The 25,741-nt window shown below is 43.9% G+C and overlaps 1 protein-coding gene across 1 annotated transcript in view; it reads left to right on the top strand.

Annotated features, from left to right (window-relative positions):
• The first annotated feature begins 1,570 nt into the window (after positions 1-1,570).
• UBALD2 (UBA like domain containing 2) overlaps positions 1,571-25,741 on the top strand; it is a 32,183-nt gene continuing 8,012 nt past the window's right edge. The window contains exons 1-2 of the mRNA XM_080994118.1: positions 1,571-2,262; positions 3,884-3,946. Coding sequence (XP_080850244.1) covers positions 2,143-2,262; positions 3,884-3,946 — 183 coding nt within the window. The 5' untranslated portion in view covers positions 1,571-2,142. The remainder of the gene's footprint in view (positions 2,263-3,883; positions 3,947-25,741) is intronic.

The raw sequence follows: 25,741 nt of genomic DNA on the forward strand, positions 1-25,741 counted from the left end.
AGATGCACATATAACACCCTCAGATGGTTCTGAAACCCACCAAAGTCAGAATTGTGATTCTCCAAGAGCTCTTATCCCACAGCAAGCTGTAGTTTCAGTCAAGCCACACAGATTTCCAGATGCACCTACCATGTACAGTAGTACCTCAGGTTACAGACGCTTCAGGTTACAGACTCCGCTAACCCAGAAATAGTGCTTCAGGTTAAATACTTTGCTTCAGGATGAGACCAGAAATCGTGCAGTGGCGGCACAGCGGCAGCGGAAGGCCCCATTAGCTAAAGTGGTACATCAGGTTAAGAACAGTTTCAGGTTAAGAACGGACCTCCGGAACAAATTAAGTTCTTAACCCGAGGTACCACTGTACTGAGGTGATAGCCTGCATGTCAGTACTCCCTGGGGATTGCATTTTGGAATATCAGTGTGAGAACAGCCTTTTGCAGGACTTCATAGAGAGGGGGAGGTGTGTGCGAATAAACCCAAGCAGGTTTACGTTTGACAACATGCCCACAACAGTTTCAGCAGCACAGATGGCCCAGGACAAATGGAGGCAATATGCCTAAAGGACCACTCCCTTGGTGGTAACAAAAAATAGTGCAATCAAACAATAGTTGCCAACATGTTGTCTTCTAATGGCAACTCCAAATCTGCTGTCCCTACTGCATCGCGTAGGAATGGCTCTGTTCAGCAGTCAGCAAAGTAGAGCTAAAGTCATGGGTAGGCAAACTAAGGCCCGGGGGCCAGATCAGGCCCAATCACCTTCTAAATCCGGCCCACGGACGGTCCAGGAATCAGCGTGTTTTTACATGAGTAGAATGTGTCCTTTTATTTAAAATACATCTCTGGGTTATTTGTGAGGCATAGGAATTCGTTCATTTTTTTCCCCAAAATATAGTCCGGCCCCCCACAAGGTCTGAGGGACAGTGGACTGAAAATGTTTGCTGACCCCTGGCTAAAGGTAATCAGGGATTGACCTCTGTTTTCCTTTAGCCTAGGGGAGTCCAGAAGCCCCAAGAGAATTTTCATTCAAGGCCCTAGAGAAGTTGATTCATAAAAAGAAGGCAGACAGAAAAAAACCTGCATTTCAGATTTCTTCAAAATCATGTTTTTTTTCAAGGGGAAGTTGTCACCAGCATTTTGCTCTGTCATGAATTAGTAAAAGCAGGGCTAGCATAAAATTACAAGAAGTAACATTTCCAATTTTTGCTCCGGAAGTTCTAAACTGTGTTTCCGACTGTGGTTATGCATCTTATCTATATCTTTTTCTATTGTGTGATAACTTTAGTTTTCAGGATGACCAGCCTTTTCAAAGGAAATGAATCACTGCTGTGCTTTCTTGTTTTTCCAGCTGAGCATGCTGGTTACAGTGAAGCTCGTCAATGAACTTGGCTTTTACAAACTACACTTTTTTTCTTCTTCTTCCTTCTTCTTTTTCTTCTTCTTTTTTACAACAGTGGAAAAAAGAACGGGAGGGGGAGCAGAGCAGCCAATCAACAAAAGGAGTAGAATTTCCAGTTCAGTTCAAACAAGAGCATAGTTTTACCCTCCCCCTTACGATAAAAACTCTAACCAATAGCAGCATCTCTCTCAGCCAAAACATAACATCCAACCAATAAGCAAGGAGCCCAGTGGCTCCTTTCCTCCAATCAAATGCAGGCAATGGGGTTGAAGGGGGCGGGACAAAGAAAGAGAAACATCCAGCGCCTGGAAGATTCGCACCGAACGTTCATACACGCAGAGAACACTGCAGCGGCCAATCAGCGGCCTCGGGAAGCGTGGAATAGAACGTTGAGACACCGCCGGCTTCCCCCGCTGCCCACCCCGATTTTCTCCACATGCTCCTCCCCTGGATGCTGTTGTTTGTGGTGTTTTAGCTGCCGAGGAGCTACGAGAGGGGCGGGAGGGGGACATCAACATACCCTTGTTCGTGCCGATTGAAGCAGGAGGGGGAGGCCGAGGGGGCGATTCATCGGCTCTGAAGCTTCGGATACACAGAAGCGGCTTGGGAGTTTTGGGGAGGAAGAGGAGAAGAAGGGATCCTTTGTGGATTTCCCCCTCCCCGGAACACTCACGCATACCGCCGGCGCCGTGTTTGGCTCTCCTCCTCCTCCCTCCCTCCCTTGTTGTGGTTTCGTTTCTCTCGCCATGTCGGTGAATATGGAGGAGCTTCGGCATCAGGTCATGATCAACCAGTTCGTGCTGGCTGCGGGCTGTGCGGCGGATCAAGCAAAGCAGCTGCTGCAGGCGGCACACTGGCAGTTCGAGGTGCGTTGAGACCCCTTCTTTTTTACTCACGCGGCACCCCTCCCCCCCCCCACCCGCAATGCCGACGAGCGAAAGGTGGCGGAAATTAATGCGAACCCCCCACCTCCAATTCTTAGTAGGGTGGCGGGTGGCGGAAACAGTTGCCTGTGGTGGTGGATTTGCTTTCAGCAATAGCCCCCCCCTCCCCCGCACCACACAGATCCTGCACCCTTTTGTGTAACGTGGGGGGGGGGCGGCGGATTTCTGCTGGCAACAGATAAACAACCCATCAAAGGCATTTAAAGAACGACTGCCTCCTCCCGGAGTAGTAAGTGCCTTCCGGGGCTGGGAATGCGCTGGGCCTTTTTACGTGTTGACTAATCTCTTGTTGCAGCTGGTCGTGGGAGAAAAAAAAGGGGGGTTGGACGCACATTTATATTATTGTAATTGTTAGGCCGGGAGAGAACGGCCCCTGCATCACATTTGTGGTCGGAACAATCGTTGGAATAACTATTTCCAAAAGCCATGAAGCTTCCAGTTGAAGGGAAACTCAGAATCGCTCTAAGAATTGAAACCTCCAGTAGGCCATGCGGTAGTTAGTGGGGGGGGGGGGGGAGAGAAAGACGACCGGTTTGTTTCTGCTTATCTAGCCCCCATCCCCCTAATAGTAATTTATTTCTTGACTAGGCCACCAGGCCCTTGCGGAAAAGAAGTGTCAAGGAGACGACGGCATTTTTTCCCCTCGACCGGGGAAGGGGGTGTGGGATCAGTTTCGAAGCTTGGCCTGTGTTTAGTAATCTCTCGCACCCTAACACACACACACACACGTGTGTGTTTGCATGGTGAAACATAGCAACATCGTTGTTTTAAAGAGGAACGTGGTCAAATTCTGCCCAGCCTTGCCGAGCTGCTTTAAAGGTGTGCTCTTTGTTTTGGTTAATAAGGCTGGAGAGCAGGAAAAGATTGGTTTGAGCCAGCATCTTGACCACAGATGCAATAAGGCTCTTTGTTCACTTTCACTAGATAAAGTGTTTATACTATACTATATTATAAATTATACTATAAATTTCGTTCCCTCTGCCCCTCTTGTTGTTTTAAATCTAAACAAACACTTGTATTTCTGAGTTGATTGTCAATATTTTTTTTTTTAAAAAAGAGGAAACCACCCCCAATTGCAATTGGGGTGTGTGTGTATGTTCCCTTACATTCCTCAGCCTCTTCTTCTAGGCTCCTGCCTTTTGGGGGGGGGGTGTGAACACCTCTTGTATTGTGAAGGCTGAAGGCGGGGGGGGGGGGGCTGTGTTTGTTTTGGGTTTTCTTCTGTCTCTTTTGTTGTTGTTGTTCCTGTTCTCCCCTCCCAAAAGGGAGAGGGAAGACAAATTAACATTTCAAAGGTGTCCCAAGCCTATGCTGAAGAATGCAAGGGCCCAAACTGGGCCTGTGTTTGTCAACTTGGATTATTTGCTGACACTTGAAGTATTTGAGGAGGGGGGAAAAGAAGCATGTCAGGAGGTCTTCTCCTTTTCTTTTTATTGCTGCAAAAATCTTGCTGCTAATCCCTGCCCTCCAACTTCACTTATTTTGTTCAGGCTGTAGCCCCTTGTTCTAATTGTAGGCTTGTGTGTTTTTTTTTTAAACATAGACTGCTTTGAGTGCTTTTTTTCAAGAAACCAACATTCCTAACACCCACCACCACCATCAAATGGTAAGTAGCTCAAACTTCTCAGGTTCACGCTGTTCTTCGCAGTATCTTTGTTTCTTGTGGGCTGAAGTGAAATTTTGCAATTGGAGTATGTGTTTGTGTGTGAGTGCGTGCCATTTTTTTTTTTTAAAAAGAGAAACACTTTGCATATTCCTTGCTTCTGTGGACTAATAAACCCAGAACAAAACTGCCTTAGTCCTTTCCCCATAAGCTTAGAAAGCACCTTCTAAACGACAAATCAAAGACCACCCCCCTCCTTAACAGCAGTTGACTTGTCAAACCATGTAAATATGAGGAGGAGGAACTCTTTTGCCTTGTATGTGCAACGTCTGCATAATTTTACACAACCTTTGATACTGGGAGGGGAACATGAGCCTGCAGCCAGCAGTGGTTGTGCATTCAAAGCTGTCAGCTCTTCAGACAGCCATATTGCTCTGCAACAAGAGAAACACACAGACTGCAAATGTAAACAAGAGCCAAAATGTCTGCCAGGAAACATGGACTTCTGTTTCTCTCTTCTCCTCCCTCCGCCCCCAACCTTTGTGCTCACATAAATCTATCTTACTTATGTTTATGCTCTTGAATAACTGGAAAACATTCAGGGTTGGAGGGAAGGAGCAAATTCAGACAAAGTTTGGGTTTTTATTCCCCCTGCCTCTGCACGTTTTGTCTAAACTTGAGCAAAACTTTACATGACCTTGACTGAGGGCAAGTTTCTTTGGCAAGCAAAGGAAGTGTTTTTTTTAAAAGAAAACTAAACCAGTGCTGTGTGCTAGGATAATAGAAGATAGAGACTTAAGCTGCAGCTCTCTCCCCCCCCCCCCCCCGTACTTGGCCATTGTTAAAACCGATGTCTAGCCTTAGAAGTGGGGGGGAAAGACTGGGGAAGAAATATCTCATGGAATTTTAATGCTGTTTGCTTGCTACTTGGGCAGTGTAGATTTTATTACCCTGAGAACCTACTAGTTTTCCATTTCAATTTAGGGAACATTTTCAAAGCGTTTTGTTTTGTTTTTGCTATTGCATGCCCATATCTGTAAAGCTTTAGCTGCAGTAGGAATGTGTAGCTATGTAAGAGCGATCCTGTTTATTCAAATAGCCACAAATTTAGTTATGTAGTGTTCTACCTTTAGATATGCTCATTAGATTCTTAGTTATGTTCCTCAGGCTGGCCTTAAAATAGATTAAAGTGAATCATATGATAAAGTTATGAGAATGTAAAAAACAACAAAAAGAGACAAATTAATAGGAAACATCCAGCAGGGAACATTAGAAGGGTCCGTATCATAAAATTTCCTGAAATGGATATTTTTGTGCATGTCTTACTCCTTTTAAGGCATTTTTGTACTGCTTTTCAGGAGAACCTAACAAAGTGATTTATGGAAAATAATTACAACATTCCTTCAAAAAAAGTAAATTAGGATATTTACAATCTCAGTTAAAGACTCTTGTGCATTTTCAAGTTCTACAGGGTTAGACATAGCTGGAGAGGATGTTTAGCAACTTTGGGGCCACTGCCAAATAAGCCCTGTACTTAAACATTAAGTTTTCATGTAGAACAGATTCTGAGCCTGTCACCCCTGGCTAATCTTGGGAAGAGAAGACTTTTAAACCATGATTCATTCTGGGCATAGAATTAAGGTTGTTTTATGTACCTTTCCTATGTGAGTGTAAGAGTTGGGGAAATGTGCACACTTTCACTTGTGAAACCCATGAAAATGTATGTTTTGTCACAATTGCACATACCAAAATACGAAAGTTTTGAACATGACTGCGTATGTATGTAACTGCACACATTTACTCCTTTTATTGATATTGGAAAGGAATATCACATGCACAATGGCCCACACCAGCTAGTTGAGTTAAGAAAACTAATAATTGGACATTGAAAGTTTTATGGGGTAGGTTTTTTTACTCCAAGCTGATTAAAGTGTGTCTTGGGATGGTAAAATGTCCTAGAATAAAAGCCATGATGTGTGTGTTATCAGAGGAAGGGCACCTAACTGCTTTTTTTGGGAGTGGGGTTGATTTTTCTTTGAAAAAAAATGGATAGTCTTTTTTATTTTACCACAATAGATTAACATTGGCCAGGGTGGGGGAAACACATCCCAGTGTCAAAAATCAGTGGAGTCCTCGGGTTGCGAACGTGATCTGTGCGGGAGGCACGTTCGCAACCCGCACTGTTTGCACCCTGAAGCACTGCATTTGCGCATGCGCGTGATGAGATTTGGCGCTTCTGCGCATGCGCGCAACGCAATGAAACCTGGAAGTAACCCATTCTGGTACTTTTGGGTTCGGCGCGGTCCGTAACCCGAAAATCCGCAACCCGCAGCGTTCGTAACCCGAGGTATGACTGTAGATTTTGGAGGCTATTTTTTTTTTGTCCCAGGTGTATTTTGTGTACAAAACAAAATTGTAAATGGTAAGTGACTGAAATTTGAGGACACTGTTTGCTATTCTCCAGATGACAAAAAAAAATTAAGAAAACTCTTTTGGTCTACTTCTGTATGTATATATTTTGCAAGGAGCAGTGTGACCCAGTTTTCTTGGAGATAGGTTAACTTTAGCAAATGTTCGTTTCCATTTGTCTTTTTTGTGTAATGGGCATGACCTGGTTTACAATGCACTTCAGAAGCATAGGAAGCTGTCTTGCCGCAGATTGGATTATTTGTTCATCTACCCCCACATATAGTCTCCTCTGACTTTAGTATATCAGGCAGAGAAGAGTCTGTCACCTCATCTGCTCCATGATTCTTCAGGTAGTGAAGCTGAGGTTTGCATGCAAATAATGTTTTCGGGAATAAACAAAGCTTTGGGGTTGTAAAGCCCTTTCACAGTTTCACAGAAGTATTAACGATAATCAGGAAATGTCTGTATTAGTTTATCAAAGGAAAGCTGAGTTCTCAAAGATGGAGAATTGTTGTGCTTTTAGAAGATAATTTCCGTTTGTCATGCCAAGGATATAACTTTGGGTTAAATATCTCTCTTGTTTTGATTCCTGGAATAATTCAAGATTTTATTAAAATATTGAATCAGCATTTTCTCTTTGAAATGCAATTTAACAGCTCCCTGCTCTAAAGTATCTTTAGTCTGTTTAAAGGATCTTTTCTCCCACCCCCTCTCCATATGGCTTCACAATGTCCTCGTCTCTCTGGTTTTGTTTATCATTGCTCTGGTTTTGCCTTATCACTAGTATTTTATGAATGCCTTATCAAAGTTCATGTGTTAGGTTCTTTCTTCCCCTTCAGCAGAGTCCTCCCTCTTTTTGTCAGGGGTGTGCTGTGCAATACAGTATAGACAAGTAAATTCAAGATGTTGGGAAATAAACTGTGGTATAAGAGGAATGGCCTGTATGAGGTGGCAAGAGCTGGAATCCTGATTCATATTCCACTGCCAGGTTTGTTGGAACACGTTCCCTGTGGCCAGTGAGCTAATTTAAGCTTGCTCTTTTAATCCTGAATGTGAAAGTAGATCTCTTGTGTTTAGAGGTTTGCTTGAAAACTTGCATACAGTGTCCTTGAGTCGCTTCACATGTGACTTACAAGGAATTCAAGCTCATCCCAAGTGGTGAGGCCTACTAAGTTCTCTGAGACCTCGTTGACTTTCCTGTCTCCTGGTAACATTAAACCTCTAAATCATAAATCAGCTAACCCTAGATATTCTGCACTTGGGGCTGCTGAATGGGGTTTTATGCTGCAGTGTTAAAATGTGTACAAAAAGTTTGCCGAGTTCTCCAGGAAAAGGGGAAATAAAACAGGCCTCTTGACCCTTCGGTTAAGCAAGTATGGGGGACTTTTGGCCCTCCAGATGCAGTGTTAGAAATTAGCCAGGCATGTTTTCTTACTGGTGTGGGTCCAGTTGTGACTATGTGGAGATTTCTGGGCACCAAGTTGGCACCCACAGTTTAAAAACCTCTGCCTTAGTCCACAGTTATTTCCACTTCCACTGAGTGTGGTTCTCCTTCTTGCATGCTGGAACAAGTGAATTCTTGTAAGAGCAAGCTACAGTCAAGCAATGTAGTTGAGATCACAGTCCAACCTCCTGGCAAATAGACATTCTGTCGTGGCTACTGTAACCCAGATTTAAGGTGCCATTTGGCACCAGCTTATATATTTGAGCTAACACTGTCCAGATGTAGATTCAGGTAGGTAGCCGTGTTGGTCTGACGCAGTCGAAAAAAATAAATGAATTGTCCAGTAGCACCTTAGAACCCAACTAAGTTTGTTCTGGGTATAAGCTTTTGTGTGTATCTGAAGAAGTGTGCATGCACATGAAAGCTTATACCCAGAACAAACTTAGTTGGTCTCTAAGGTGCTATTGGACATTTTTATTTATTTGTCCAGATGTTGTTGAACTACAGCTCCCATCAGCCTAGGTAAGCATCTCCAGGCATGATGGGGGATGTAGTTCTGCAACATTTGTAGGGTCAGAGATTCCTCACATCTGGATTAGAGTCACTGGAGATGCCATCTTGATCCTTTATTGGGTCCAGTAGTAGCAGCCTTTTTATTATATAGCTAGGATGTTTCACATGGGCACAGACCACACTTCCCCCATGCATCTGCCCCAATATATGGCTTTAAAAAGTCCAGCTTTACTGGAAGGCATTATGTGTCTGCCGCCAGAAATCTGGCTCCTGATTACCTTAATCTGCATGATGTCATCTTATTGTGAGGTTTCGAACTATGGCGGGTGAGTAGGTATGATACATATAGGAAGCGACAAACCCTGGTATGTGCGTTGCATGCAAGAATTCCCATGTTTCAAGTGCTGCCATCTCCAAATACAGCTGAGAGAAGCTCCAGTCTGAATTCTTGGAGAACCATTGCCAGCTAGCACATAGACAGTACTGAATTAGACAGGACTCCAAGGTCTGACTTGGGGAGAAGGCAGCTTGCCTGTGATTGGCAGCTGGGGTTTGCAGCACATTGAATGGAGCCAGGCACCATTGAGGGTTTGTCATTTGGGTGTGTGAGACATTGCTAAGGGTAAGTAAGGGAAAGGTGATGATGCCCTTTTTGCATCATGGAGCTAGACAACATTCCAGGGATCACCAGGAGTCTCGGCTAATCATGTCCATACCTGGAGCCAAGCTGGAATCTTGACGGAGCCCTTTCATCTTGTGCAGTCCCTTCTGCAGCTCAGCTAGCGGTCTGAAAGAAGCAAGTAGGATTTCAGATTTGATTCAAGGTGTTTGAAATGCTTAGCACACAGCGGGGGAGCCTAGTTCAGTGTCTGACTGCTACAGGGAGCTTAGCCTGTTTAATCTGTTTTATATCCCGTTCTTGGTGCTGTGTGCCCTTCTGCACATATTGCCAGCAAATCCACTTCTGCCCTCCTTTCTTTGATCCTTATATTTGTATGTTGTGTGTGTGTGTGTGTGTTTAAAGCAAGTCACCAGCGCTCGCTGACAGGTAGACGCCACTTTGAAAAGTAGCACCAAACCAAAACAATAGAAGTAAACAGATTCAGCAGTCTGAGGAAAACCTCCTTCCTGCTCTCCATGTCTGGCATTCTGAAATTCCTTATTTCTCTCATTAGCATGCAGACTGCAGATTTGCCGGGGCTCCATTTATTCATAAAAACTGTTTCTGAGATGTAGATTTAAGCCAAGACGTCGCTGTATCATAGCTGCGTTAAAGAGACACGAGCTGGGCCCATTTTTACACGGCTTGGAATGTTTCTTCCAACTGCCAAGCATTAAGGAGTTTACAGTTCCTGCATTCGCTAGGGGCAGTTTAATAGAGATTGCAAACAAAGGATATCCTGTCTCCTTTGGAAGGCTATCTTCAATTCCCCCCCTCCCCCAATCTCTCTATAACCGGTGACACATTAATCAGGAAACTAGTGCTCAAGTCATGATGTTCTGTGTGACTATTCCCTCCCAGAAACCCCTTTTGTAATCTACGTTTCCCAGAGACATTTCAGGATCTTAAATGTTGGATTTTAGAGGGTGGTGTTTTGCTTTGCTTCCAGCCCCTCTCTCTGGTTGAAACACTAGCATGTGGGGCATATGAAGCAATGTTTCTGCTTAAGCCCAGTGGAGAATCCCTGGCTCCCCAGAGAAAACAAAAATTCGGGGGTGGAGTGGAGAGAAACTTGGTGTATTTTTATTTTGTTCTTGTGGCAGTTCAGTTAAGGGGCATCTAGTTCTGCTTAAAGAGTCTTGGGTTGCCGACATCACCTCCCTCCTCATTGTGGTCTACAAGCCAAGCCCTTGGTTTGCTTGACACCAGCACTACCCTGCCACCGAAACAAAGATGGTCCCTATCCATGTCTTCCCAACTGCTGTACTTCCACCATGCTAGTCTGCTGTTTCACTTCCTCTCTCCTTAGAGCAGGGCTCCCCAAACTAAGGTCCGCGGGCTGGATAAGGCCTGAGGGACTCATTTATCCGGCCCTCAGCGCTGCACGGCTGCCCACTTCCAGGTCGGAGGAGCACTGGCAATAGCTTGTGCGTAAGCTTTATTTGCGCATGCGTTATTTCTGGTGCACATCCGGGTCGGAGGAGGCCCGTGCACATGCACACAAGGTATTTCCAGTGCACCTCCGACCCGGAAGTGCACCGGAAATAGCGTGTATGCACAGGTATGGGCACGTGCTCTCCGGCCCACCACGCGAACCACGCTGGAGACACCGGCCCAAGGTGTGTTAAGTTTGCTGACCTCTGCCTTAGAGAGCAGAGAACCTCAGGCCTCATGCAGCCTTCAAGGGCCTCTCTATTTGACCAGGAACGCTCCCAGTCCCTGAAGCCATAGACCATTCCTGGGAATACTTTCGCCTGTCTGGAATGTGTCTTTGATCTGTGATCATAATGCCTCTTGCTTGCTTGCTTGGAAGGAGGACAGAGGTGTGAATACATAAAAAAAAACCTCTCTGCCTTTTGTATTACTAAAACTGACATCCACTGCTCTGCCCACCACTGGTATCCAAGCCCGCAAGGAAAGGCCAAAAAAAAAAAAAAAAAAGGTTACCCACCCCTGTTTTAGAAAGATCAGCAGAATGGGCAGAGACCCGGGTGCTGGATTTTATCTTCTCAAAAATAAGGAATTGTGTGTTCCTTTATCTTAGCACTCTTGGGTGTTATCTGAAACCTTTCATAGCACCTGGGATAGGCTAATCCAATTAAGTCTGCTGTCTCTTCCCACATTCTCTCTTAAGACTGAGGCCAATGCAAACTTTTCTCCTCTTCCCCGGGCCACTGCTTTTGCTCAACGAAGAGCTTCGGGGAACTCAAAAGCTTGCTCATTGTTTTGTGCCCTTTGGATTGGTCCTAATAAAGGCCTTTCCCTGCTGTGGTTGTTGGATTTATTTATTTTTAATAGGCCATCACAGCTATTTTATTTTTTTACTTTCTTTAGATGAGCAAAAAGTACGTAGGTCCGGATCTCTCCCAACCCACTTTACATTAGGCCGCCAAATTGAAGAAAGCTCAGGAAAAGCAGGGGTGGTATTTTGGGTGGAAGGATTGCAAGCTTGCATTCTAGTACCAAACACAAATTCCTGTCCTGAACAGGAACTTGGCAGTAGGCTCTTCTTTTAATTCCAAATGCTTGCCTGCTTCCCATCCCATGGTTTTGTACTTAGAATCAACTGGTAAACCTTAGGGTTCTAGTGAAAAGGGGAAAAAAGTTCCTACAATACACACACACACACCTCTCTTTGCAGTTAGTGACAGTACTTGGCTTGAGTTCGGTGGTTACTGACTTAATGGTACTCAGGCCCCACTTCTTCGGGGGGGGGGCATCTTTAAAACCCGCTGCCCTTTCATCCAGGTTGCATCCGGAACCAGCTCTGCTTAGCTTCAGCGATGTGACTACTGCCTGTTCTCTAGACCCAGGCGTTGGCCCTCCAGATGTGCTCCCATTCACTGCAGATAGCATGGCCAGTGGTTAAGGATCTAAGAGATGATTTTGAAGAATTTTTATTAAAAAAATTATTGTGTAACCAAAAAGTACATCCAGCGTCTCTACTTTCAATTCATAGAGTCAATTCATAGTCATTTTCACAGTTTGTTTACATTTGGTATGAGACAATGTTGTCATAGACATGCAGTTGGGGGGAAAAGAGGGGAGAGAGATGGGGGGGTTAATGATCTTTCAGTCTTTGCATAGTATTTGTGCAAGGTTTTTGTGTTACAGATGTCAGAGCTGTAAACCAACAGCATGTGGGGAGAGACCTTCTGACTGCCTTTAGGCTGTACAGATATGACATTGTAGATAGGCAATAAGTGAAGGGAAAAAACAGCACAGCTGTTCCCTTGATCCAACCAGTGTAACAGGTCATGTATGTGGGGGTTACAGAGGCAAAATTCCATGTGTACTTGCCTGTGTTTGAGGCAGATAGCTGCCTTGGGGCGTGCTTTCATTGCCTTTGAACTGCTAGCAATTTGGAAACTCCCAAGAAAAGACATTGAATTAAATCTCCTAATTTTAGTTTAGTTCTTCATCTGAAGAGAAGGAAGTAATTGCTTGGTTGTGAGTATTTAAAGGTTTTTCCCATTGCAGTGAATGCTCTCTAGGGTGATGCTGCATAACTTAAAACTAACCATGTATAGATCTAGCCAGTCCTTTAGACCAGAGGAGAGTACCGTATTTTTCGCTCTATAACACGCACCCGACCATAACACGCACGTAGTTTTTAGAGGAGGAAAATCCGTAGGCATTCCCTCCATAACACGCACAGACATTTCCCCTTACTTTCTAGGAGGAAAAAAGTGAGTGTTATGGTGCAAAAAATACGGTATTTAACATGGTGTGTGTGTGTGACTCAGTGACCCAGTATCAGTGTTACTGCCTGGATCTAGAGGACTGTATCTAGGGTTAGTCATTCTCCGAATTGACCCATTGAAATTAGTGGGCATGACTAACTTGTTCCCATCAGAGGAACTTTGATCCTGGAAGATCTCCAGTTGGAGAAAGGAGGGAAGGTAATCTTTAACCCATTTCACACACACCCCCAACACCTGAAGCCTTCTTGGATCCCAAGAACCTACCCCAGAGTATCAGACTCTCCAGAACAGTGTAGTGACACAGAGAGTTGCAGGGGAAAGGAGGAATTATTTTAAGATGGCCTGAAAAGGCAAATGCTAGTCCGAAAACTACAATAAAATCTTCACCCCCTGCTTTCTTTCTTTTTTTAAAAGATATTTATTAAGAGTTTACAAGTTACAGAAAAAGCAAGAGAACAATAAAGAATTAAACAAAACAATACCTTACAATACATCAAAAAAATAAAAAAATAAAAAATAAAACAATACAATAAAACAACAAAGAAAAAAACAGAACAAAAACATTTAAAAACACATCCAACCTTTCCATATCTTTACCTTTCATATACTTGTTTCATCGACCTCCTCACACCTCCCTTTTTTGTATTCTAGTTCAATTAGCTATTTCAGCAAGTCCTTTCCATCTTTCTCAATTTTCGTTCTAAAATTTAACTTAAGACACTCTAACCTTAAATTTTCCACTTTGGTCCATTAACAATCTATTTTTGCTTAATTCTTTATAACATTTCTGCTAAAGCCATATAGCTTCATTCCAGCATCCTTCTAACATTCATTAATTTTGCAATATTTCTGTAAATATACTTTAAATTTTTTCCAATTTTCTTCCACCGACTCTTCTCCCTGGTCTCGGATTCTGCCAGTCATTTCCGCCAGTTCCATATAGTCCATCAGCTTCATCTGCCATTCTTCCCTGGTGGGTAAATCTTGTGTCTTCCAGTGCTTTGCAATAAGTATTCTTGCTGCTGTTGTGGCATACATGAAAAAAATTCTATCCTTCTTTGGCACCAATTGGCCTACCATGCCCAGGAGAAAGGTCTCTGGTTTCTTTACAAAGGTATATTTAAATACCTTTTTCATTTCATTATAGATCATCTCCCAGAATGCCTTAATCTTTGGGCATGTCCACCAAAGGTGAAAGAATGTACCTTCAATTTCATTACATTTCCAACATTTATTATCGGGCAAATGGTAGATTTTTGCAAGCTTGACTGGTGTTATGTACCACCTGTAAATCATTTTCATTAAATTCTCTTTTAAGGTGTGCAAGCTTGACTGGTGTTATGTACCACCTGTAAATCATTTTCATTAAATTCTCTTTTAAGCCGCTGCTGCCACGCTGCCGCCCGGTTTCTGTTCTCCTCCTGAAGCAAAGTTCTTAACTCGAGGTACTATTTCTGGGTTAGCGGAGTCTGTAACCTGAAGCGTATGTAGCCTGAAGCGTATGTAACCCAAGGTACCACTGTACTTGGAAATCAAGGGTAGCAGAAAGTGACCGAAGGCTTAATACGCATGGCTTCCTCCAAGGAACCCTATGAATTGTAGCTTATCCTTCTCCGAGCTTCTGTTTCCAATGCTTTTAACAAACTACCATTTCCCAGGATTATTTGGCGGAAGCCATGTGCTTTCATTGTATTTTAAATGTGTGCTGTATACGCAGCCTAAGAGGACAGGGCCCTAACATGTAGATGAGGCAGTACCTGGAAGCAAACTTGACTTCTTCCTGGGCTGCTCTTCAGTCTGTTTCTAGAATCTGCAGGGACTGTCCCCCTGTTGTGTCACAAGCAAGCATGGTTACAAGTCATCTGCCCCACTTCTCTCCTCTCCCTTTTTTGCACGCTTGTCTACACTCCCTGGCACCCCCTCCCCAGTACACACTCCTTACAGCACCACATGGATATATAACACTTGCCTAGTCCACATGGACAATTTTTTGGGGAGGTACTTAGCTGTCATTGCAGAGGTTCTCCCCCCCCCCCCCAATCCTCTTGGTTCATCAAACCCTTAAATAATGATACGTTATAAGGAAAGAAGAAAATCAAAGATGGGATGAATTCACTGAAAATTGATTGCGCTTTATTGACCACTGTAAAAGTCATGCAATTTATTAAATATAAAAATATAGGGCTCGAGCCCCACGTTGGGCAAAAAGATTCCTGCTTTTCAGGGGGTTGGCCTAGATGACCCTCACAGTCCCTTTCAACTCTACAATTCTATGATCCTGTAACAGTTAGAATCAATAATTTTAAAAGCTAAAAATTCAAGCGTTTTCAATGTTGTGGTAAGAATGGATGGACACTTCTGTTTTTGTATATTTTTGATGCTTGTGATTTTCTTATATAAAGGAGTTTTTTTAAAAAAAGAGAGAGGGAGTACATCAAAGCAAGTAAGCATGTTGAGGCTGAAATTATGATGATCAGGGGGGCTTGAAATAGTTGTTCTTGGCTCTTGTGCTCCCCTGGCCTGGCAGACTTTTCACTTACATTCACCACCTCTTTGAGGTTTGGGGGTACCTTGGGAAATACAGTGGTACCTCAGGTTACATACACTTCAGGTTACAGACTCCACTAACCCAGAAATAGTGCTTCAGGATGAGAACAGAAATTGTGCTCTGGCGGTGCGGCGGCAGCAGGAGGCCCCATTAGCTAAAGTGGTGCTTCAGGTTAATAACAGTTTCAGGTTAAGTACTTTGCTTCAGGATGAGAACAGAAATTGTGCTCTGGCGGTGCGGCGGCAGCAGGAGGCCCCATTAGCTAAAGTGGTGCTTCAGGTTAATAACAGTTTCAGGTTAAGTATGGGCCTCTGGAACGAATTAAGTACTTAACCTGAGGTACCACTGTAGAATTCTACAATGCTGGTGGGCAACAAGAGGCACTCTTGCCAATAACTCTTGTTTTCCTTTAAAATGGGGACTGGGAATGTGTGGCCCTCCAAATCATGGCACTGGGGAATCCAACAGCATCTTGACAGCCTCCAAAAATAAATGCATAGTTCTGTCCACTTTCCTAGACTCTTGGACCATGGAGGCAGGTTTTCCAATGCAGCTGGGGAGGGTGTTAAAAGTAGGTGTGCAGTCCTGCAGTCACTCAGTTGGTAATCACTTCTGGTTTTCCCTCCTGGCTGCAGCAAGAGGATAGGGGTGTGTTTGAGGGGATTCAGGGCAGCTTTATACAAGCAGTTGCTTGTAGCAATACAGTAATTATCCCACTGGCTTCCAGGTGTCTTCTGCTCTGACAAAACATATTCCTGAAGCCTGGTGCACGTCTTTCCTCACAATCTCTGTTTTAAAACACAGCCACAAGAAAACCTGTATTCTGTGACCTGTGTAACGAAGCCCATTTGATTATATTTATTTCGTACTGTTTTTGTAGCCCCAGGAAGGGAGGCATTGAGCTCTTCTTCCTCATCTCTGGAAGTTCGGCTCGGTGACAACCGCCCTCTCCCATTTCACCAGTTTCTGAACCACTGTCAGGCATTGTCTACAAACAATTTCAAGCATACCTATTTAGCAACTTGCTTGAAATAAATATGAGGGTCCGAGTCCTAAATTCTGCACAAAATAACTGATTCTGTGTTATTGCCGCGGTGTAACAACATGCATTTAAATCACATCTTTGTGTCTGCCAGAGTTTTGAAAATAACAAGCAGAATGCTTTAATTGCACTTAATCTGCATGCTGATGTACGTGTGACAATTTTAATGTGCAACACTGCAGCACTTTTTGCTAAAAGAGGCAGCCCAGTGCTGGCCTAGAGTATTTTGAATGAAATATACTTGTCATGAATAGTTAAAAAAACAAAAAACCCACCCACTTCCCCCCTCAAAGGCAGATAATTTAGAAGAAGTGGAAATGGTACAGACTGGGTTTATTAACTTGCTGAAAAGAAGAAAATAACCTGTGCAGTAAGGAATATATGACACCTTGTCTGCAGATTCATTTACCAATTTGTCTGTATTGAGGAGAATTGGGTGTTCCTCCTGGCTTGGCTTCAGTTAGTGCCTCTCTGCTGCTGTTTTCCACCAGCGAAAACGATGGTAGTAAAGCGGCGATCTTATGTCTTGGGGTCGGTAATAAACTGGACAAGGGGTAAACTGAGATTTTGCCTACACAAGATGGAGGTGCTGCTAATGGTCTGATCCAAGGGTTGGAGTTTCATCTGAGGTTATATTCCTGCTTTTTGGACACCCAAATGGCACGAAGTTCTTTTCACCAGCTTTGGTTGTGGTTCTAACTGGGACCTCTTTATTCTTCTTCTTCTTTGGCGATCACTCGTAGCCGAGTAAGATTGTCTTCCATAAACACGGTTTTAAAAATGAGTCCATAAGTGACTGTGGAGGCCAATTCTGGATCCACACATGCTTTCTGGGTGGGAGTTGATCATGGTGTGGATTTGCCAAGCGTGCCTTCCACTTAGCACGTTTCTCCCTTGCATCCTGAGTTCGAGTGTCTTCAAAGCCCATGACACCTTTGGTAAAGGCTGTTCTCCAACTGGAGCGCTTGCAGTCCAGTGTTTCCCAATTGTCAGTGTTTATACCCAATTATACAGTGTTTCTAGATTTGCCTTGAGACAGTCTTTAAACCTCTTTCATTGACCACCAGCAATACGCTTTCCATTTTTAAGTTCGGAAGAGAGTAGTTGCTTTGGGAGACGATAATCAGGCATCCGCACAACATGACCAGGCCATTTGGAGCACAGCTTGCCAGTTTCAAGAGCGTTATGTTGTGTGTCCTGAGGCTTTAGTCAACATGCTGCTGGTAACCTATGAGACATGAACCCACCCTGTATAAGGAAGGAATGGGGAGCCTGTGGCCCTCCAGAGGTTGAAGTGCTCAGGGATGAAGGGAGTTGTAGACCAGCAAGTTCTAGATGGCCATAGGATCCCTGCTCTTGCTTATGGTATCTCAAAGGCTGCCTATTCCTGTACAAACTTGCCCATTCCTTGAGGTCATCTGAGGAGTTCTTCCTTCAGATGACCTAACCAGCCAAGATTGGCTGGTTGGCAGTTGAGACTTTGGGTTCTTCTGTCTAGTGCTACCTTGACTCCAGAATTGTTTCCCCTGCAGCTCCGTATGCTTGGCACCTAACGGTTTGTGTTTTTGACTCTTGGCAAAAAAATGTTTGTGTGTGTGTTTTACTCAGACCTTATTTCACTGTGAGCCACTATGGGGTGGAAAGGGCAAGGTGCAAATTTAACAAATATATTTAGCAGCAGTTTTGTTGTTGTTGTTTTATTCCTCTCCTCTAGCTCTCATTGTTGGGTTATAGCTTTATTTCTATTTTTTTGTTATACCTTCGTAAGCCTACCTAGGGCATGGTTTTATTGATAAGCAGGGTACATATTTGTAGGCAAGAGGTAGTAGAGGTAACACGAGCAGCCTTGTCTGTTGGAGAATAGTTGGGCTACTAAAGTGAATGAGCAACGCAGAATTGAGTAAAGGCAAGCAAGTAGCTACATCAAAGTATTCTGTGTTTTCTGTAGTTCCTCCAGCACCCAGGATGATTGTCTATTTGCTTAGTTTATTGAGTTCTGAAAAACACAGCCAAGCTCCATTTGAATATATGTCAAGGCCAACTGCGTAATTGGATGTGGACAAAAGAAATTGGTGTGTGTGTGCGCGCGCGTTTGATTGTAAGGGTGGCTTGGGGATCTTCTCCTTCCTACTACTACAGCTTACTATAAAATATTTAAGGTTATCAAGTGCGCTGGATGTTTACGGAGCACTGGCGTAAGATGCTTGCTTGTGGCTTTGTATGTTTCTAGGCACTTTAGTTTTGTCTATTGTGAAGATGCCATGACTGCTTTGTGTGTGCTTTCTTTGTGCTGGGACAATATAAGATTTTTTCCCTGGCTGTGTCAGTGCTGCAACATGTTCCTAAGTTTGCATCTTGATTGCTTTCTTTTGTTCTTGCTTCACCCTTTTCTTCTCCCCCTGCCTTCATCTCCCCAGTGTTGAACTGTACATTGTAATCTCCTTGGGGCAGGAACCTGCGGGTGTGTTGCTTGCTTTTCTCTGCTCTGTACTATGCACATTGTCAGTGCTATATAAACGACCAGCTGAAATCAGAGCCTTTTCGTAGCATTCTGTGTAACCATGTGCATTATCGTAGCGCTTGTAGCATTGGCCACAGCCAGCGTGTAATGAAAGGTCCAGACTTCCTCCTAGAAGCCACCCCCGCCCACTGAGCATTGTTTTAATACATCAGGATCATGCAGTTTTCATTTGTGGTTCAAAGTTCTTTACACACACACACACACACACACACACACACACACACACGTGCATGCTTCTGCATGCTCAGATGAACAGCAAGGTGTTATGTGAGATGATATACATGGTGTCATAAGTTCTTTGCACTGTACTGGTCATGTGGCTGTATATGCTCTAGTCAATGCTTGCATGAACACTCATTCATAATGTGTAAATCAGCGCTATTTCTGCTACATTTGGTGTGCTGTAAATGGAGCTATTTCAGGGTTTATTTCAGAGCTATTGAAACCAGACTTGATGTCACTTTCCTTCTCCCAAGATCAGCCGAAAGTCTTTGGTCAGGTGGTGAGCATATGAAGGAACAAAAATGTGTTAGAATGCAAGTAGCCTAAACACTTCAAAAGACTTAAAAATACATATGGTCAGTTTTACCTGTGATCTCTGCTGTTGCTGCTTTCAGATGGATGTTAATGTAGTTTATTTTGTCTCTCCTATTGTTTTATTTTTCTGTTTGACTATGTGCTAGTGTAATGCGATTTTACATTGTTGGGAACTGCCCTGAATGCTGCATGAGCAGCAACAGGGTAGGATAAACATTTTTATATTAAGGAACAAATGGAAACTAAAAAAATAAAATGATTGTCTTACACACACACACACATGCATGCATCCAACCTTCCTCCTTTTTTTCTTTGTCCAGCTGCAGCCTTGGCACCCCAGAAAAGCTCGGTTTCTAGGCTAATAGAAGCAAATATGGACAAATGCTCCATTTCCCAAATAAATGCCATTTTAAAGGTGGTTTTTTTTTAATAAAAAAATTGAGCTCTCATTCTGTGTTGCAGGTATAGCAGGCTTTGATTGTTAACCATGCAGTGGAGTTGCAGTTACTTACTCTCCTTCAGGGCGACTCACAAATCACGTAGAAAATAGTAGCGCCTTGTGATGTCTGAGGGGCTGAAGCAGCTTCAGAGGTTCAGGGATTGTGGCCAGAGGCCATTGGAATGATAAATGGAAAGTGGTTTAGGCTACGAGAAATAATTGAATTTAATATGTAGGTGTGCTGTTGAGATGTGTTGAGAGCAACATTGGAATTTTTATTGTTTTTACACAGCTATGTATATTCTGAGATTCCACAAAGCAAAAGGCCAGAACTTGGTGCTTGACCGAGCACTGAGCACCCCATGGACCTACATAAAATCTTAAGTGGGGGGTGAGGGCAAAAGTAATAGCCAGAGGCGAGGCTTTGGGATCCTGCTTATCTAGTTGTCCCTTCCCATGACTGGCAAAAGCAAAATAAATTGTTCAACACAGTAAACCTAGTTTGAAACTGGCATGTTTGTATAGGATCATCTCAAGACAAAATGGCATTGATAATACCTTCTGACAATTGCAGTTGTCCCAGGCAACTGGCTGTTTAATATGCTCTAACTTTGGCCTTGTGTTTAGCGGCAATGTCTTGTACTGCAAAGCAGATCTCTGTGATTCAGAGACTGCCAATACACCATACATTTAAAGCTCTGTTACAGCACTTTGAATAGCTTTGGCTTCCCCCAAAGAATCCTGGGAACCGTCATTTAAGGGGACCTGAGAGTTAGGAGACCTCTGCTACAATTCTCAGAGTGCTTAAACAACCAATCCTTCTTCCCAGGGAACTCTGGGAATTGTAGCTCAGTGGTGGGAATAGGGCTTCTTCTCAGCACCCTTAAACTACAGTTCCCATAATTCTTTGGGGGAGGCTATGGCTGTTGCCGTGGTATAGTGGTGCTTTAAATGTATGCTGTGGATGCGGCCTGTGATATTTATGAATGTAGCTTGACAGAAGATACCGCTGTGCCTGTGTGTTTTCTCTGCATGGAAAGTTCTCATTTCTCCTACACAGCAGACAAATTTGCCTCTCAGGTACACTTGAGTAGTTGCTAGAGTGTTTGAAATGTAAATACATGTCTTTAAAGGTGCTTGATGGGCTTGTGTCACAAGGGGGTGGTTTGCCCCCCCATGTTTATAGACGTGAATCTTCAAACATTACAGGAGTTCACCAGGAGGCACAAAGTGGACAAGTGACAAACTCACAGTCATGTGCCCAGCGCATGAATCGGCTCTTTCCTAAGACTTCCTTCTCGCAGCAGTCCAGCTGTGGCTGTTGGTGGGTTTCTGTTTAGCAACACTGTTGATTTGGCTGTCAGTGTATTGCTTATCACAAACCATTTTGCTTTATCCTGGGGGTGGGCGCCCTGTTTAACTGACGCCTTCATCCCTAAATAGACGATGACCCAGGCTGCTTACTTTGCCAATGGATGTGTTCAATGATGCCATTTGGGGTCACTTCACACCACTGCATTGACTTTGCCTTTAATAAAAGAGATCTGTGACAGCTTAACTGTTTTAATTATATTAACTTTGCACAGCTTGCTGCAGGCACAAATGGTGCCGTTTTCCCACACACATAGCAGCTGATAGCGTGATTCCGACTTGCAGCGAATCAGTTGGAATTAATGCTCCTGTTGTGGCACATGTGAATGCCTTCTCTGTTTTAAAAACATACTTGCACAACCATCCCACACTGGACTGCGGCCGTATGAAACATACAGTGGAGCTTCCAGTGCAAGGCTAATGATAGAGGGACAGGATGAGATCTTTGTGGTAGCCGAGATAGTATAGTTTTCTATAAATCAGCATACGAAGCTCAAAAAAGTCTATTCCCCTCCTTATTAGGCTGCATTGAGTGTTAAGGTTGAATTGCTTGGGATTGCAAAAGAGTGTTTGCCCCACGTGGCGAGCTGGGCTTGTTTTATGCCAGGAAGGTCAAGGTTACCTTCTGTGCTTCCGCTTGCCAATCCTTAGTTTGCAAAGCTTCTGTTAGGATTTTGTTGTTGCTGCGTTTGTTTGTTTTTAATTTGACAGGCAGGAAGGTTGAGTCATGTATAAGGGAGCATTATGCAATGGTTTCCTCCCTGCTGAACCCTGTTTATAATTATATAGGTCCTGCTTTCTGCCTGTTCTGGGCTTGCTCCTGCCAGGCTGTGCTGCTTGATGGTGAGGTAACTCACCTGAAGCTAAGATAGGTTACACCGTCCCTCTGCTACATCCAATAGCAAATGCAACAAGAGGGAGAACGGATTTTCTGGGCTGTATGTTTGGGTGTTACTGTTCAGTTGAGTTACCTTCATTTACAAAGGGGTGTCTAGGCTGTGTGGTCCAGTGGTATTTCTATACCTTATTCTTTAAGGAGTAATGGCCTGTTGCTCTTTTAAAACTGGGGCATTGGTAAAGGAACCCTTCCCTGCTGCTGTTTCTTTCTCCTCCTCCCCACTCCTTTCTTTGGGCTGCTGCACACTTTTTCCCAGGCAGCTGTTTCATAACACACACCCATTTTTCTGTTAGTCATGTTCTCCTCTTCCTTTCTGAAGTTCGGCAGGCTTTTTCCCCTTTCTTTTTTGTTTTTTGTTTTTTGTTTTTTTGGTTTTTTTTTGTACACACCGAACACAGTGATCTAATTCTTCCTTCTGCGGGCTGGCCCTCACCATTTTAAGTTTTCCCCCCACCTTCAGCTGCAAAATGGGTGTTGACAGCAGGCATTTGGGGTGACGACTGGGGGGGGAAGAGACTTGACAGGAGGTATGTGTGTGTTTTAAGATGCTAAAATTAGAATGATTACACAAAATTGTGAGGACTTACCAGGAAGTGAGGAGAAGCTGGTGACAGAGATGCTTTTCTGCTGTACTCTTTTGTGTTGGACCTCTCCAGAGGTTTCTAGGATGTTGCAAGCTGCTAGCTAAATTAGTCTGTAGATGAGAAGGAAAAAGCAGCCTGGCTCTTGCTGATAGGGATACATCTACATTGCAAAGTCGAACCTGTTCCTTGGGTTTTTTTCACCCTGGTTGCAAAATCCACCCTTTTAACATCGAGTTACTATAATGGAGGTTCTATTCTGCCCTAGCTCCACCCACGTCAACTTCCTCAAGTTTGCTTGCCACAGGCAATTTGCCATTTATAAAGTAGACATAGTAGAACTGAGACTGAGGTGTAAAAAGAACTTTGTGCTTGGGCCTGTCCACATTTTTCATAGCCCACATAGCTTTGATTTGTTGCATGGATGGAACAATCTCTTTGCTGCTGCAAATCATTCAAAAAAGTAAAGGAAGCTACAATTTTCTGGCCACTTGCTTCTTCTGAAGATGCATATGTGTTCTTTAGATTTCATTTCTCTACAGTACTTGAATTTTGCAGGTCTCACAGTGCCCCGAGTTGTTTCTATGGTCAGCAGGCCTCTCCTGCCTTTTGAGTCTTTGGATTGAATCCAATAAAAAAAAAATGTATGTGTGGAACAACTTGCTCAAGCACAGTGGAACTGCTGCTCCTTGGGTAAAGGTAAAGGGACCCCTGACCATTAGGTCCAGTCGTGGCTGACTCTGGGGTTGCGGCACTCATCTCGCTTTATTGGCCAAGGGAGCCAGCGTACAGCTTCCGGGTCATGTGGCCTGCATGACTAAGCCACTTCTGGCAAACCAGAGCAGTGCACGGAAACGCCGTTTACCTTCCTGCTGGAGCAGCGCCTATTTATCTCCTTGCACTATGAGGTGCTTTCAAACTGCTAGGTTGGCAGGAGCAGGGACCGAGCAATGGGAGCTTACCCCGTTGCGGAGATTTGAACCGCTGACCTTCTGATCGGCAAGCCCTAGGCTCTGTGGTTTAACCCACAGCGCCACCCACGTCCCTTGGTACATCACCCCAAATCTGCTCTGGGGGAATCCCCTGAGCTGATTTGGCGGGGTGTTCACAAACGTTCTGTTATGGCCTTCGCAGAAATTGTTCCCCACGCACACTGATTTAGCTGGATGCAGCGCTTATGCATATGCTCATCTTTGAACTATATTGGATGGTTCTCCTAGAGACCAGGAACTACCTTTGTTTGTGAATGGCTGTTCTGTGTGTTTGCTCTGGGTTGCAAATTAACCCTGAACTTTCCATTTGTGTGCCTTTAAAAAAAACCTATATAAAAATTGCCCATCATTCACTATCAGCAAAGCATATTACTTGACACGACTGTGTATTTTATTGTTCCAACCCAAAACACAGGGAAGGGCTTTAGCTTCAACGCGGAGCGTGTGGTTTGCATGTAAAAGGTCTCGAACCCAATCCCTATCATCTCAAGATGGGTTGGAAGACTCTTGTCTGCAACCCTAGAGAGCCACTGTCAGCATTGTAGACTAGTGCTCTAGATGTTTCTGAGCTACAACTCCCATAATCTCTGACCAAGCAGCTTGGGAGTTGTAGTTCAGCAATATCTAGGACAGTGTTTCTCAAGCTTGGGTCTCCAACTGTTGTTGGACTACAGCTCCCATCATCCCTAGTGAGAAAGACCAGGGGTCAGTGATAATGGGAGCTGTAGTCCAACAGCAGCTGGGGACTCAAGTTTGAGAAACAAGGTCTAGGAACTGAGCCACATGGACCAATAGATTGACAGTGCCAGGCAGCTCCCTATTATTCCTAATCTTAAAAACTACTTATACATTGAGTTAAAGAAAAAAACACCTCTTTCTCTCTCTCTGTGTATACATATGTAGTCCCTTGTTATATTATAAGAGGTGTTGTCAATTTTAAGTTATTTTTCACACCTATTTTTCTCCTTTTGAAAGATCCATTGGATTTTAGGTTGGTATTGGATTTCACCAAGTTGTGTTATGTGACCCTAGCATGGATGTCCCTGCAGGTGTGTGTGGGGGAATTGGAGGTCTCTTGTAACCCGAGCAAGAAGCCCCCCCTCCTTGCTAGTTTTGTAACTTCTCTGTTTGTTGTGGTAACGCTGCTGATCACTGTGAGGCTGCTAACATGGGGCCCTGCCTTTTAGAGAGGGCAGCCATGTTCACGGTGTCTAAATAGACTAAAACTGATGTGGGGTTTCTTTCTTTCTCTCTCTCTTCCCCCACCCCTTTGGTCTATTCTGGGATTGTTTAATCTGGCACGCGCTACTTGGAGGGAAATGTTCATTTCTCCTCAGGACAATGGTGTTCACTGGCAATGTTTTTGCCATATATGTTGTGGACTATAGTTCTTTTGATTCGGCTTGTTTGTAACACAGGAAACTTGCCCTCTAGTAAACATGACCCCCAGAACACACCTTCCAATAAAGCAAGGCTCTGGTAGTTTCTGTGTGTGTGTGTTTTTACAGTGAGTTATTGGACTCACATGACGCCTTTTCTGTTGGCGTTGGAGAAACAAAGCAAAGCAACATGCCACAACGATGCTTCGTGCCAAAAATGTTCTGGATCTCCTCAGAATTAATGCAGAGATGGGTTTTGTTTAAAAAATAAAAAAGAATTAAAAATGAACAAGTGAGGAGACTGCAGGATTAAAGGGGCTAGGGAACCTCCACTCCCAGGCGAGGGCCATATTCTGAGGGCCACATTCCCTCAGAAGTAGTTTGCTCAGGGCCAGAGGCCAAAAGTGGGTGGGGTCTAGCTAGTATTTTGCACTGGCTTCAGAGCTGGACCAATTTTTTCCTTCAGGCTTGATTTTGACATTGCATTGTTAGACCATTTTGACTCCAATCGGGTGGGTTTTCTCCCTTCAGAATCCAGAATATTTTAAAGGATTGAAATGGCGGAAAGAAACAGGCCTCAAAAGGATGAAGTAGGTGTGGGGAGCAGGTAGGGGCAAGGAAGGCCCCTTGACTGCAGCAAGCCCCTGCTGTTTGAACCTTTAGCACATGATGCTTGCAGATGTTTTCCTTCTACGAATGAGGACTAGAAACTTGCTTTTTAAAAACACACACAATATCACAAAATAGCCCTATAGGCCA

This window comes from Podarcis pityusensis (assembly GCF_964106645.2).
Source record: "Podarcis pityusensis genome assembly, chromosome: 2".
Classification (NCBI taxonomy): Eukaryota; Metazoa; Chordata; class Lepidosauria; order Squamata; family Lacertidae; genus Podarcis; species Podarcis pityusensis.